Source organism: Gorilla gorilla, chromosome 14 (assembly GCF_029281585.2).
Source record: "Gorilla gorilla gorilla isolate KB3781 chromosome 14, NHGRI_mGorGor1-v2.1_pri, whole genome shotgun sequence".
Classification (NCBI taxonomy): Eukaryota; Metazoa; Chordata; class Mammalia; order Primates; family Hominidae; genus Gorilla; species Gorilla gorilla.
This window is the reverse complement of record NC_073238.2, coordinates 110,550,704-110,563,350: the sequence shown is the minus strand read 5'-3', so window position 1 is coordinate 110,563,350 and position 12,647 is coordinate 110,550,704. Positions and strand designations below refer to the sequence as shown.

The 12,647-nt window shown below is 36.4% G+C and overlaps 1 protein-coding gene across 2 annotated transcripts in view; it reads left to right on the top strand.

Annotated features, from left to right (window-relative positions):
* Positions 1-12,647, top strand: part of UGGT2 (UDP-glucose glycoprotein glucosyltransferase 2) — a 251,796-nt gene that overhangs the window by 212,078 nt on the left and 27,071 nt on the right. For both annotated transcript variants that reach the window (XM_019039934.4, XM_055360304.2), the window contains exons 37-38: positions 3,869-3,985; positions 7,993-8,119. In XM_019039934.4, the coding sequence (XP_018895479.4) occupies positions 3,869-3,985; positions 7,993-8,119 (244 nt within the window). The remainder of the gene's footprint in view (positions 1-3,868; positions 3,986-7,992; positions 8,120-12,647) is intronic.

Genomic DNA, 12,647 nt, shown 5'->3' with positions numbered 1-12,647 from the left:
CAGTGGGTGATGTTCCCCTCCCTGTGTCCATGTGTTCTCATTGTTCAACTCCCCCTTATGAGTGAGAACATGTGGTATTTGGTTTTCTGTACCTGTGTTAATTTGCTGAGGATGATGGTTTCCACCTTCATCCATATCCTGCAAAGGACATGAACTCATTCTTTTTTATAGCTGCATAGTATTCCATGGTATGTATCTGCCACATTTTCTTTATCCAGTCTGTCACTGATGGGCATTTGGGTTGGTTCCAAGTCTTTGCTATTGTAAATAGTGCTGCAGTAAACATACATGTGCGTGTGTCTTTATAGTAGAATGATTTATCATCCTTTGGGTATATACCCAGTAGTGGGATTGCTGGGTCAAATGGTGTTTCTGGTTGTAGATCCTTGAGGAATTGCCACACTGTCTTTTTACAACAGCTGAACTAATGTACACTCCCACCAACAGTGTAAAAGTGTTCCTATTACTCCACATCCTTGCCAGCATCTGTTATTTCCAGATGTTTTCATGATCACCATCCTAACTGGCATGAGATGGTATCAAAACCACTCATTGTGGTTTTGATTTGCATTTCTCTAATAATCAGTGATGATGAACTTTATTTCGTATGTTTGTTGGTGGCATAACTGTCTTCTTTTGAGAAGCGTCTGTTCATATTCTTCGCCCACTTTTTGATGGGGTTGTTTTTTTCTTGTAAATTTGTTTAAGTTCCTTGTAGATTCTGGATATTAGCCCTTTGTCAGATGGATAGATTGCAAAAATTTTCTCCCATTCTGTAGGTTGCCTGTTCACTCTGATGATAGTTTATTTTGTTGTGCAGAAGCTCTTTAGTTTAATTAGATCCCATTTGTCAATTTTGGCTTTTGTTTCTGTTGCTTTTAGTATTTTAGTCATGAAGTCTTTGCCCATGCCTGTGTCCTGAATGGTATTGCCTAGGTTTTCTTCTAGGGTTTTTATGGTTTTACGTTGTACATTTAAGTCTTTAAACAGAGATTTAAATGTGTTTATTTAGAGATTTTAATATGTTTATTTAAATAGACATTTAAATGGGAAATATGTCTATTTAAATAGACATTTAAATATGAAATATGTCTATGTAAATAGACATTGTATGTGTTTACTAGCCATTGATATATCTTCTGTGATACACAAATGTCCAATAAACACATGAAAAGATGCTCAATGCCATTGTCTTTAGGAATAGCAAATCAAAACCACAATGAGATACCACTTCATACTCGCTATGATAGCTACAATAAAAAAGATTGACAATAACAAGAGTGGACAAGGATATGGAGAAAATGGAACCATGATACGCTCCTATTTGGAATGTAGAATAGTGTGCCAAGTTCAAAAACAGTTTGACAGGTCATGAAAATGTTTAACAGAATTAACATATGACCCAGCAGTTCCACTCCTAGATATATACCCAAGAGAGTTGAAAACGTGTCCAAACAAAAATTTATACAAATGTTTATAGAAGCATTGTTTATAACAGCTGGAAAATGGAAACAACCCAAATGCCCATCAGTTGACAAATGAATAAGCCAAATGTTGTAAATTCATATAATGGAATATTATTTGGCTGTAAAAAGGATTGAAGTACTGAAATATGTCACAGCATGGATGGACCTTGACAACATTTTGCTGACAGAAACCAGACACAAAAACCTTGTAATGTATAATTTTACTTATGTGATATGTCCAGACTAAACAAATTCATACAGACAGAAAGTAGATTATTAGGTACATGGAGGTTAGGGGAGGATATGAGGACAGTGTGTGAAATAATCAGCTAAAGATCAGCTAAGTGACAACAGAGTAGACCCATATATATAATTGACAGAATTAAAGTTCCCCTAAGATTTATATTCATGAGGCTAAAATGAAAAAACAGTCGGCATGGGGGGTAGTGTGTGTGTGTGTCCTGTACTCATGGAACTCAGCCATGTTGAGTTCCATGAGAACAGTTACAGAGATCGAGATTTAATCAGGACTATGACTTTGTCAAGAAAGTACAACTAAGTGAGAGAAGAATAAGACAGTTGAGAGTATATTCAAAAGAATAACTATGTAGGGATGAATACATCAAGGAATGAGGGACAGTGAAATAGTGGCAGAATCAGTTGATTGGAGGTTCCAAGGGGTCAAAGGATATTGATATCTGAGTACTCAGTGGAGTGAGCCAAAAATCAAGAGGTGGTCAGGGAGTGGCACCATGAAATTGAAAGTATAGAAGACTTGGTCTAGTATATAACCATTTGAGTTAGTAGCTTAGATAATATGGTAGGCCAGGTTATTTAAGGAAGGGATTCCAAGGAACTAAGGGTGTCAGAAGGGACAGTTAAGGTTTTTCTTTCTTTGATTAATGGACTTTATTTTTTTAGAGCAGTCTTAGGTTTACAAAAAAAATGAGCAGAAAGTATGGGTAATTTTCTGTTTCTGGGCTCTTTATTGTATTCCATTGATGTATTTGTCTCTTATTTTTCCAATACCACACTGTTTTGATTACTGTAACTTTATAGTAAGACTTCAAGTGTGGTAGTGTTAGCCCTCTGACTTTATTCTTCAATATTGTGTTGGATATTCTGGATCTTTTCCTTTTTCCCTAAACTTTAGAATCAGTTGGTCAATCTCCACAAAATAACTTGCTAAGCCTTTGATTGGGATTGTGTTAAGTCTATAGATAAATCTGGGAAGAACTGTTATCTTGACTATGGAGTCTTCCTATGTGTGAACATAGAATATCTCTTCATGTATTTCAGTGTTCTTTGATTTCTTTCCTCAGAATTTTGTAGTTTTCATTTTGTTGAGGAACATATTTTATTAGATTTATATTTAAGTATTTCTCTTTTTCGGTGCTAATGTAAATGGTATGTTTTCTTAAATTTCAAATTATGTTTGTTCATTGCTGGTATATAGAAAAGCAGTTGACTTTTGTATATTAACTTTTTATCTTGTAACATTGCTAAAATTGCTTATCACTTCCAGAAGTTTTTTCCCTTGATTCTTGGGATTTTCTGCATAAACAATCCTGTTATCACAAACAGTGACAGGTTTTTTTCCCTTCCCAATCTATATACATTTTCCTTTTCTTGTCTTATTGCATTTGCTAGGACTTTCAGTGTGATGTTTATTAGGGATGTTGAGAGAAGAACCTTAAAATTGTGAATCTTGGAGCTTATGTAGGACAACCAGCACAAATACCCTTCATACTCTTGGAGAGAGAGGAACATGCCTTTGCTCTTGAATATAAGCAGATCTTCTATAGGGAAAGGAAGGGAAGGACTCCACCCCTGGAATATAAACAAATATCTCTGGGGAAGATTTGTCTGATTCTCTCAAAAGGTCTCTAACTTACTAGGCTAGTTTGCCAGTCAAACATCCATTAACCCAGATGCCAGCAATCTTTACTTAGAGAGCTCTGAGCATGCAGAAATGGGAAAATATTCATGGATCATTGTTTCCAATGGGGAGATGAAAATTCACCTCAGAATCCAGAGAGCATTGTGGTGACCAATATGCACAGTAATTGCAGGCATAATGTGAGCAATAGAGGCAGATAGAGGTAGTGAGGCTGTCCATTGTGGGGACTATTGAATGGTAGGTTTCTATGCCTCCCTCTTCATCCTTGTTCCCAGGGGTAGAGTCTAGGAGAGATGTAGGTATATTCCAGTGCATGGATTCATTCATGACACAAGATGATTGGATCACCTTAGATATTTTAAGCATTAAAGTGTAGAGAAATCTCAGATTTGCATATGTTTTATGATCTGTTTACAGTCTAACTGATGTCTTACTTCATTCAGCTTCTTTCCTTCTGACCCTAAATTTCATGCGTCTATGATTAAATCACAATTTTCTGTAGGATCTCCCCAATAATATGATTTACCAAGTCGCCATTAAGTCTCTTCCTCAAGACTGGCTGTGGTGTGAAACCTGGTGTGATGATGAATCCAAACAAAGAGCCAAAACAATTGATCTGGTGAGTGTCTTTGTTTTCATTTGTATGTAAGCAGATACAGAAATGTTTAAATAGAAATATTTTCTTTCTGTTTTACAAAGGGAGTGGCATACATATTACTTCGCTTCTTCTGCTGTTCAGTCTATTACACATTTACTTAGGTTGGCAAGTATAGGGTTATTTTGGGGGCCCCCAAGACCACCGTGAGGTTTGATGATTCACTAAGGAGATTCATAAGATGCAAAATATAATCATATTCATGGCTATGATTTATCACAGTGAAAGGATATAAGGCAAAGTCAGCAAAGGGAAAAAGGCACATGGGGCAAAGAGAAAATCAGGTGCAAGATTCCAAGAGTCCTTTCTCTGTGATATCACACGGGACAAACTTCATTCCTCAAGCAATAAGAGATTCCACAACCAGTGTGAAGTATTACCTACTAAGGACATTTATTAGAAACCCCAGTGTCCAGGGGTTTTACTGGGGGCTGGTGACCATATAGCACTGTCTGCCTGAGACACACCTAAATTTCCACCACTCAGAAGGAAAGCAAGTGTTTAGCATAAACACCTTTGCACAGATAATTTAGACACAGTGAGTTACTCTTATAAAGGAATGGTGAGAACCACCCTGAACGCTCTGTTCCCAGATGCCAGCGAGGAGCCAAACTTACAAGCATGTCTTTCTAAGAATAGCAATTTCAGGCTTTCTGTATTAACTCTTTTCTGCAAAAGGACTTTTGAAAAAAAGGCTGAGAGGGCTGGGCACGGTGGCTTACGCCTGTAATCCCTGCACTTTAGGAGGCCGAGGCAGGTGGATCACCTCAGGTCAGGAGTTCGAGACCAGCCTTGCCAACATGATGAAACCCCATCTCTACTAAAATTACAAAAAATTAGCTGGGCGTGGTGGCACATGCCTGTAGTCCCAGCTAATCAGGAGGCTGAGGCAGGAGAATTGCTTGAACCTGGGAGGCAGAGGTTGCAGAGAGCCGAGATCGCGCCACTACACTCCAGCCTGGAGACAAGAGCAAAACTCCATTTCAAAAAAAAAAAAAGGCTGAGAGCTAGCTGAAAATGTTTGTGGATTAGCTATCATCTTGAGATGTCTTCAGTTTAGTTATCCTGCCAATATTTTCCCCCAAATAAAGGCAAACAAGACAATTTTGTCTACTTAAAATATATCATACGTGCTTTTTTTCTTACTTATTTTTAAGAGATTATTTTTCTTAGATTTTCATTTAAAGCAGTTTATGCTGTGCAGTTTAACTCTCCTAAACATAAAATATTTCAAAGTAATTTATTTGTTGTCCGTTTAGATCTTATATTCCACTACTACCTTGTCTTTAGTAGGTATAATAAGTTTTTTTCCTAGTATATTGTTTTTAATGTGCTAAGTGTAGAAAATTGTTTACAAGATCTTCACTGACGAATAAGCTATTAAAATGTTAGAATTCACACAATTTTGAACAAAAAAGAGCAGGAAAACAAAATAGAGGAACTTTTTCAGACATGTATAGAAATACATATTTTAAAAGTAGCATGCCAGCATGTTAGAATGTAATCATAGGTGGTAGAATATAGCAGAAACAAATAAAAAGGCATTTTTAAGAGGTAAGCAAGGGAATTTCATAAAGAGAAGCCAAGAACATTATTGAACACAACTACTAATATGTTGTTAGGGTTCTGTTGTGGCTCATACAGTAGTGATGTAGGTCATTTTGGGATCTTTAGTACTTAGACTAACATGAGCTACCATAACAAACCCCCAAAATTCAGTGGCTTCATACTCATTCCAGCAGCAGACCTAAGTGGATATCTCCATCATTGAGTAGCCCTCCTGTGTGCCATGTCTCAGGGAGTACTTTTTGTCCACCTGTAACTGCTTCTTCCAGTGCAGTAGCCACTTGCCTTATGTGGCTGTTGAGCCCTTAACATGTTGCTATTCTGAATTGAGATGTGCTGTAAGGTATAAAGTACACACCAGATTTTGAATACTCAATACAGTGAAAATAACATATATCTCATTACTAATTTTTGTATTGATTACATGTTGACTTAGTATTTTGGATATATTGGGTTGAATAAAATATAGTATTAAAATTTATTTCACCTATTCCTCTTACATTTTTATACATGGCTACTAGAAAAATTTAGTATTTTTCTAGTGAAAAAACCCACAAATTACGTGTGTGGTTTTCGTTGCATTTGTATTGGATCGTACCAATCTGGAGGGAAGGGGAAAAAAAGTGTGGAGAACATATCTTGAATCCTAAAGGCATGGCCCCTTGGTGGGAGTTGGTCACGTGGCCATATCTAGATGTAACAGGAGCTAAGAAATGGCATTCCTGGATGGACAGCTACTTCCTAGCAATAGCAATACCCAGGAAAAGGAGAAGTGGCACAAATTTTGGTGTTCAGCCCGTCTCCCTCATAGAAACACTAAGAGTAGAATGAGAGAACATGCTATTCTTCATGGAGGAGAAAAGAGAATGCAGAAAATTCCCAAGGAAATGGCCTAACAGAAGAAAAGAGCATGACTAATAATATTGAAGGTGGGAATGAAAATGTTTATGAATGTCATTATACTCTCTCAACTTTCCATCTCAGAGTTTTTCAGCCTCAGTACTATTGGCATTGAGGAGTGGAGAATTCTTTGTTACAGGGGTTTTCCTGTGCGTTGTGGGGTATTCAGCAGCATTTCTGGCCTCTGTCCACTAGATGGCAGTAGCACCCCACCACTCCCCGGCCATCACAAATTTTCTCCAGACTTTGCCAAAGCTCCCCGAGGGGCATGATTACCCAGTTAAGAAACACTAAGAAAGCTTATAGAGTGTATGCACGAGCACACACATACACACACACACACAAACCCATTGTAGTACAAATAGCTAAACAAAACATAATATTTTTATTTTTTTAATAGTATGACAATTAAAAAAAGAATTAGTCCCATTATCTTCATTATATAGAAGACATTGCCTATAAAGTTAATTTCTGCAAAGAAAATTGTGTTTTCCACTTACCTCAGGAATATGTCACTGTGGAAAAGAAATCCATAATGAATCAACTGAAAATATTTGGTGAGGAAACGGTTAAGACAACAGGCTCATGGCTCATGACTAATAGCTTTCCCCTAAGAAATAAGAGGAAAGCAAGTGGAGAAAATGTCACCAGAAGTGAGCTTCAAGTTGCTTCCTGCCTTAATTCTTTGTAAATAGTGAATGGGCTTCCTTTATTACTTGATGAAGTTTATACTGCTCTCATTGTCTTCTGTCTCAGTAAATGGCAAATCCATTTTTTATATTGCTCAAGCCAAAGGTACTGGTGGCTTTGTCTTTCTTTGATGCCTCTCTTTACTTACAGCTCACGTCCAATATATCAGCAGATCCTTTCAGCTGTACCTTCAGATACATAGTGTGTCAGACTCTTATCAACCTTCTATAATTTTTGCTTTTAACTTTAATTTCCCAAGAAACTCTATAGTAGTACTCAATAGTTTAAACTGATTGTGTATTGATGGAACTTTAGAGATTTTCCTATTTTAATTTCTTTTGCAGTTGAATAAATTAAGCTACACACCCTACACACACACATAATTATGTGATACATACACATCCTACTACTAGTAAATATGGAGTTGGAACCCTGAGAACCGAGATGCCATTTCCATGTTTTTGTACTGTGCCTACAAAGCACGCTAATCTGCTATGTTCTTCTACATAGTGGTAATGTAATTAGATCTTTTGTCAAAACGTTTTACATAATTTTTTTTGACAGACTTATGAGTCATCAGAATGTCTTTCAACAATTTTTATTTAAATTTCTGATTGAGGTATTTGTATTAAGCAATTATTATGTACATAAGTTGTGATATATCATTTCGCTTGATCCTGTGTGTATTAAACTTCCAGTACTTAGTAGGACTCTGCTTTTTATAAAATGTATTTTGTTTGCCCTAGTGACACAGCATGGTCCTTATGTTTCCAGGAGCATGGTCTTTCATTAACAAAATTTACTTAAACTTTTAGTGCGATAATCCCAAAACAAAAGAATCCAAACTAAAAGCTGCTGCCAGAATTGTCCCAGAATGGGTGGAGTATGATGCTGAAATAAGACAACTGTTAGATCATCTTGAAAACAAGAAGCAAGATACAAGTAAGTCATCAACGTGTTGTGATGTCTGAAACATGCGTTGCATTAATGAGATTAGAATAGACTACAGACTCATTTCTTAGTGAATTTATCAAATGATTAAGAATTTCTTTAAGAAAGTCTGTGGCATAATTTAAAGGTGTATTTTTGTGTAGACTAAGCTTACAAGTTTAAAACATAGATAATCTGTTTCCCCATGGATACAGCTTCAGCTCATAACTCTATATAGATAGGTAGTGTAACATTAGTCTCCTGACACAACATAGAGGTGAAAAATAAAAGTAAAAGGAGTGTTTGTCTTTAAGATTGCACTGAATTTCCTAAATGTGAAAATTTGAGCAAGTCCTAAAAATTAATAAAAGCTTTACATAGCTAACTAAAAATATCATTTCCTATCTCCGAAATTAATCTCATATATAACAGAGGTTTCCCCACGTGTTTGTGGTTCTAGTATGTTTAATCATGGGCTGGAGAATGACTTGGATTAGATTTGCTTCAATTCCTTTTATGAAAAAAACTGTGGCTACCGTGGCATTTCATTGCCCTACATGAGTGTTCAACAAATGTGCTGAATTTATTTTTTAAAGCTGATACAAACTTCTTGAATGTCCTGTAATTCTCTTTCCCTGTCAGTGCTGCCTGTGTCTCCCTATTCTTCACTCTTTCTTAAAAAACCCCCTGAACTCCTATTGTGTTCGGGTCAGTGTGTTAGAGACTTTCACTAGATTATATTGGCTAATACTCTCAATAATTCTTCCCAGTGGTTCAGAATACAGTTCTCATTTTCCTCACTTTACTGTTTAGGGAAGCCGAAATGATTATGTATAAACTTTCTCATATAAACGTGAAATTGTTTCATCTTGACTTTAAAAAAAAAAAAAAGTTTTCCTTTAAAAAAAAAAAGTTTTCTTGGTGTGTTCAAAAAGTTCATTATACACACCCATGTATGTATAATAATTTAGTATAGATAAAGATACTATTTCAATTCAGAAGGAAAAAAATATTCTGTAAGTGGTATGATATGATTTTTTTAAAGGGAGAGAAATAGGATGACAAAGGGAGGAGGGAGAGAAGGAAAGAAAGCAGGAAGAAGGAAGAAAGGAAAATTACCTCAACAAAAAACATCTTTTTCTTATATATAAGTATTTCTTTTATCAAATTGGGAAAGAAGTAACAGTTAATAATAATGAGCATTGGTGAGAATGTTGGAAAGAGCATTTTTATACAAGTAAACATATAGTAGCTGTATAAGTTACGGAAATTTTATATGTATAAAAACTTAAAATTTGTATACCCTTTCACCCAGCAGTTCACTTCAACAAACTTAAAAAAAGAAAAATGATGTCTATATTGGTGTTTATTATAGCATTATTTTTAACAATGAAATAGAAATAATCTGTCCATCAATAGACAATTGGTTACATAAACATTGATACAAACAATGAAATACAGTGTAGCCTTTCAAGACAAACAAGGTAAATGTATTTGTGCTGACAGCATATTTTAAGTTAAAAAATAGGTTATAGAGCAATATTTATAATTGATCTTGTCTCCATTAAAGAAAAGTCATAGGTCTGTATGTATGTGTTTGTGTATAGATATGTATATAAGTAAGGAAGAGAAGTTTTACAAAAGAGTTTTTTTTATTATTATTATACTTTAAGTTCTAGGGTATATGTGCACAATGTGCAGGTTTGTTACATATGTATACATGTGCCATGTTGGTGTGCTGCACCCACTAACTCGTCATTTACATTGGATATATCACCTAATGCTATCCCACCCCCTACCCCCACCCCACAACAAGCCCCAGTGTGTGGTGTTCCCCACCCTGTGTCCAGGTGTTCTCATTGTTCATTTCCCACCTATGAGTGAGGACAGGCGGTGTTTGGTTTTCTGTCCTTGTGATAGTTTGAGAATGATGGTTTCCAGCTTCATCCATGTCCCTACAAAGGACATGAACTCATCCTTTTTTAAGGCTGCATAGTATTCCATGGTGTATATGTGCCACATTTTCTTAATCCAGTCTATCATTGTTGAACATTTGGGTTGGTTCCAAGTCTTTGCTATTGTGAATAGTGCTGCAATAAACATATGTGTGCATGTGTCTTTATAGCAGCATGATTTATAATCCTTTGGGTATATACTGAGTAATGGGATGGCTGGGTCAAATGGTATTTCTAGTTTTAGATCCTTGAGTAATCGCCACACTGACTTCCACAATGGTTGAACTAGTTTACAGCCCTACCATACTGTAAAAGTGTTCCTATTTCTCCACATCCTCTCCAGCACCTGTTGTTTCCTGACTTTTTAATGATCGCCATTCTAACTGGTGTGAGACGGTATCTCATTGTGGTTTTGATTTGCATTTCTCTAATGACCAGTGATGATGAGCATTTTTTCATGTGTCTTTTGGCTGCATAAATATCTTTTTTTGTGAAGTGTCTGTTCATATCCTTCACCCACTTTTTGATGGGGTTGTTTGATTTTTTCTTGTAAATTTGTTTAAGTTCATTGTAGATTCTGGATATTAGCCCTTTGTCAGATGAGTAGATTGCAAAAATTTTCTCCCATTCTGTAGGTTGCCTGCTCACTCTGACGATAGTTTCTTTTGCTGTGCAGAAGCTGTTTAGTTTAGTTAGTTCCCATTTCTCAATTTTTGCTTTTGTTGCCATTGCTTTTGGTGTTTTAGTCATGAAGTCCTTGCCCATGCCTGTGTCCTCAATGGTATTGCCTAGGTTTTCTTCTACAGTTTTTATGGTTTTAGGTCTGACATTTAAGTCTTTAATCCATCTTGAATTAATTTTTCTATAAGGTGTAAGGAAGGGATCCAGTTTCAGCTTTCTACATATGGCTAGCCAGTTTTCCCAGCACCATTTATTAAATAAGGAATAATTTCCCCATTTCTTGTTTTTGTCAGGTTTGTCAAAGATCAGATGGTGGTAGATGTGTGGTATTATTTCTGAGGGCTCTGTTCTGTTCCATTGGTCTATACCTCTGTTTGGTACCAGTACCATGCTGTTTTGGTTACTGTAGCCTTGTAGTATAGTTTAAAGTCAGGTAGCGTGATGCCTCCAGCTTTGTTCTTTTGGCTTAGGATTGTCTTGGCAATGCAGGCTGTTTTTTGGTTCCATATGAACTTTAAAGTAGTTTTTTCCAATTCTGTGAAGAAAGTCATTGGTAGCTTGATGGGGATGGCACTGAATCTATGAATTACCTTGGGCAGTGTGGCCATTTTCACGATACTGATTCTTCCTGTCCATGAGCATGGAATGTTCTTCCATTTGTTTGTGTCCTCTTTTATTCCTTTGAGCAGTGGTTTGTAGTTCTCTTTGAAGAGGTCCTTCACATCCCTTGTAAGTTGGATTCCTAGGTACTTTATTCTCTTTGTAGCAATTGTGAATGGGAGTTCACTCCTGATTTGGCTCTCTCTTTGTCTGTTAATGGTGTATAGGAATGCTTGTGATTTTTGCACATTGATTTTGTATCCAGAGACTTTGCTGAAGTTGCTTATCAGCTTAAGGAGATTTTGGGCTGAGACGATGGGGTTTTCTAAATATACAATCATGTCATCTGCAAACAGGGACAATTTGACTTCCTCTTTTCCTAATTGAATACCCTTTATTTCTTTCTCCTGCCTGATTGCCCTGGCCAGAACTTCCAACACTATGTTGAATAGGAGTGGTGAGAGAGGGCATCCCTGTCTTGTGCCCATTTTCAAAGGGAATGCTTCCAGTTTTTGCCCATTCAGTATGATACTGGCTGTGGGTTTGTCATAAATAGCTCTTATTATTTTGAGATACATCCCATCAATACCTAATTTATTCAGAGTTTTTAGCATGAAGGGCTGTTGAATTTTGTCGAAGACCTTTTCTGCGTCTATTGAGATAATCATGTGGTTTTTGTCTTTGGTTCTGTTTATATGCTGGATTACATTTATTGATTTGTGTATGTTGAACCAGCCTTGCATTCCAGGGATGAAGCCCACTTGATCATGGTGGATAAGCTTTTTAGATGTGCTGCTGGGTTTGGTTTGCCAGTATTTTATTGAAGATTTTTGCATTGATGTTCATCAGGGATATTGGTCTAAAATTATCTTTTGTTGTTGTGACTCTGCCAGGCTTTGGTATCAGGATGATGCTGTCCTCATAAATTGAGTTAGGGAGGATTCCCTCTTTTTCTATTAATTGGAATAGTTTCAGAAGGAATGGAACCAGCTTCTCTTTGTACCTCTGGTAGAATTCGACTGTGAATCCATCTGGTCGTGGAGTTTTTTTTAGTTGGTAGGCTCTTAATTATTGCCTCAATTTCAGAGTCTGTTCTTGGTCTATTCAGGGATTCAACTTCTTCCTGGTTTAGTCTTGGGAGGGTGGATGTATCCAGGAATTTATCCATTTCTTCTAGATTTTCTAGTTTATTTGCGTAGAGATGTTTATAATACTCTCTGATGGTGGTTTGTATTTCTGTGGGATCAGTGGTGATATCCCCTTTATCATTTTTATTGCATCTATTTGATTCTTCTTTCTTCTTT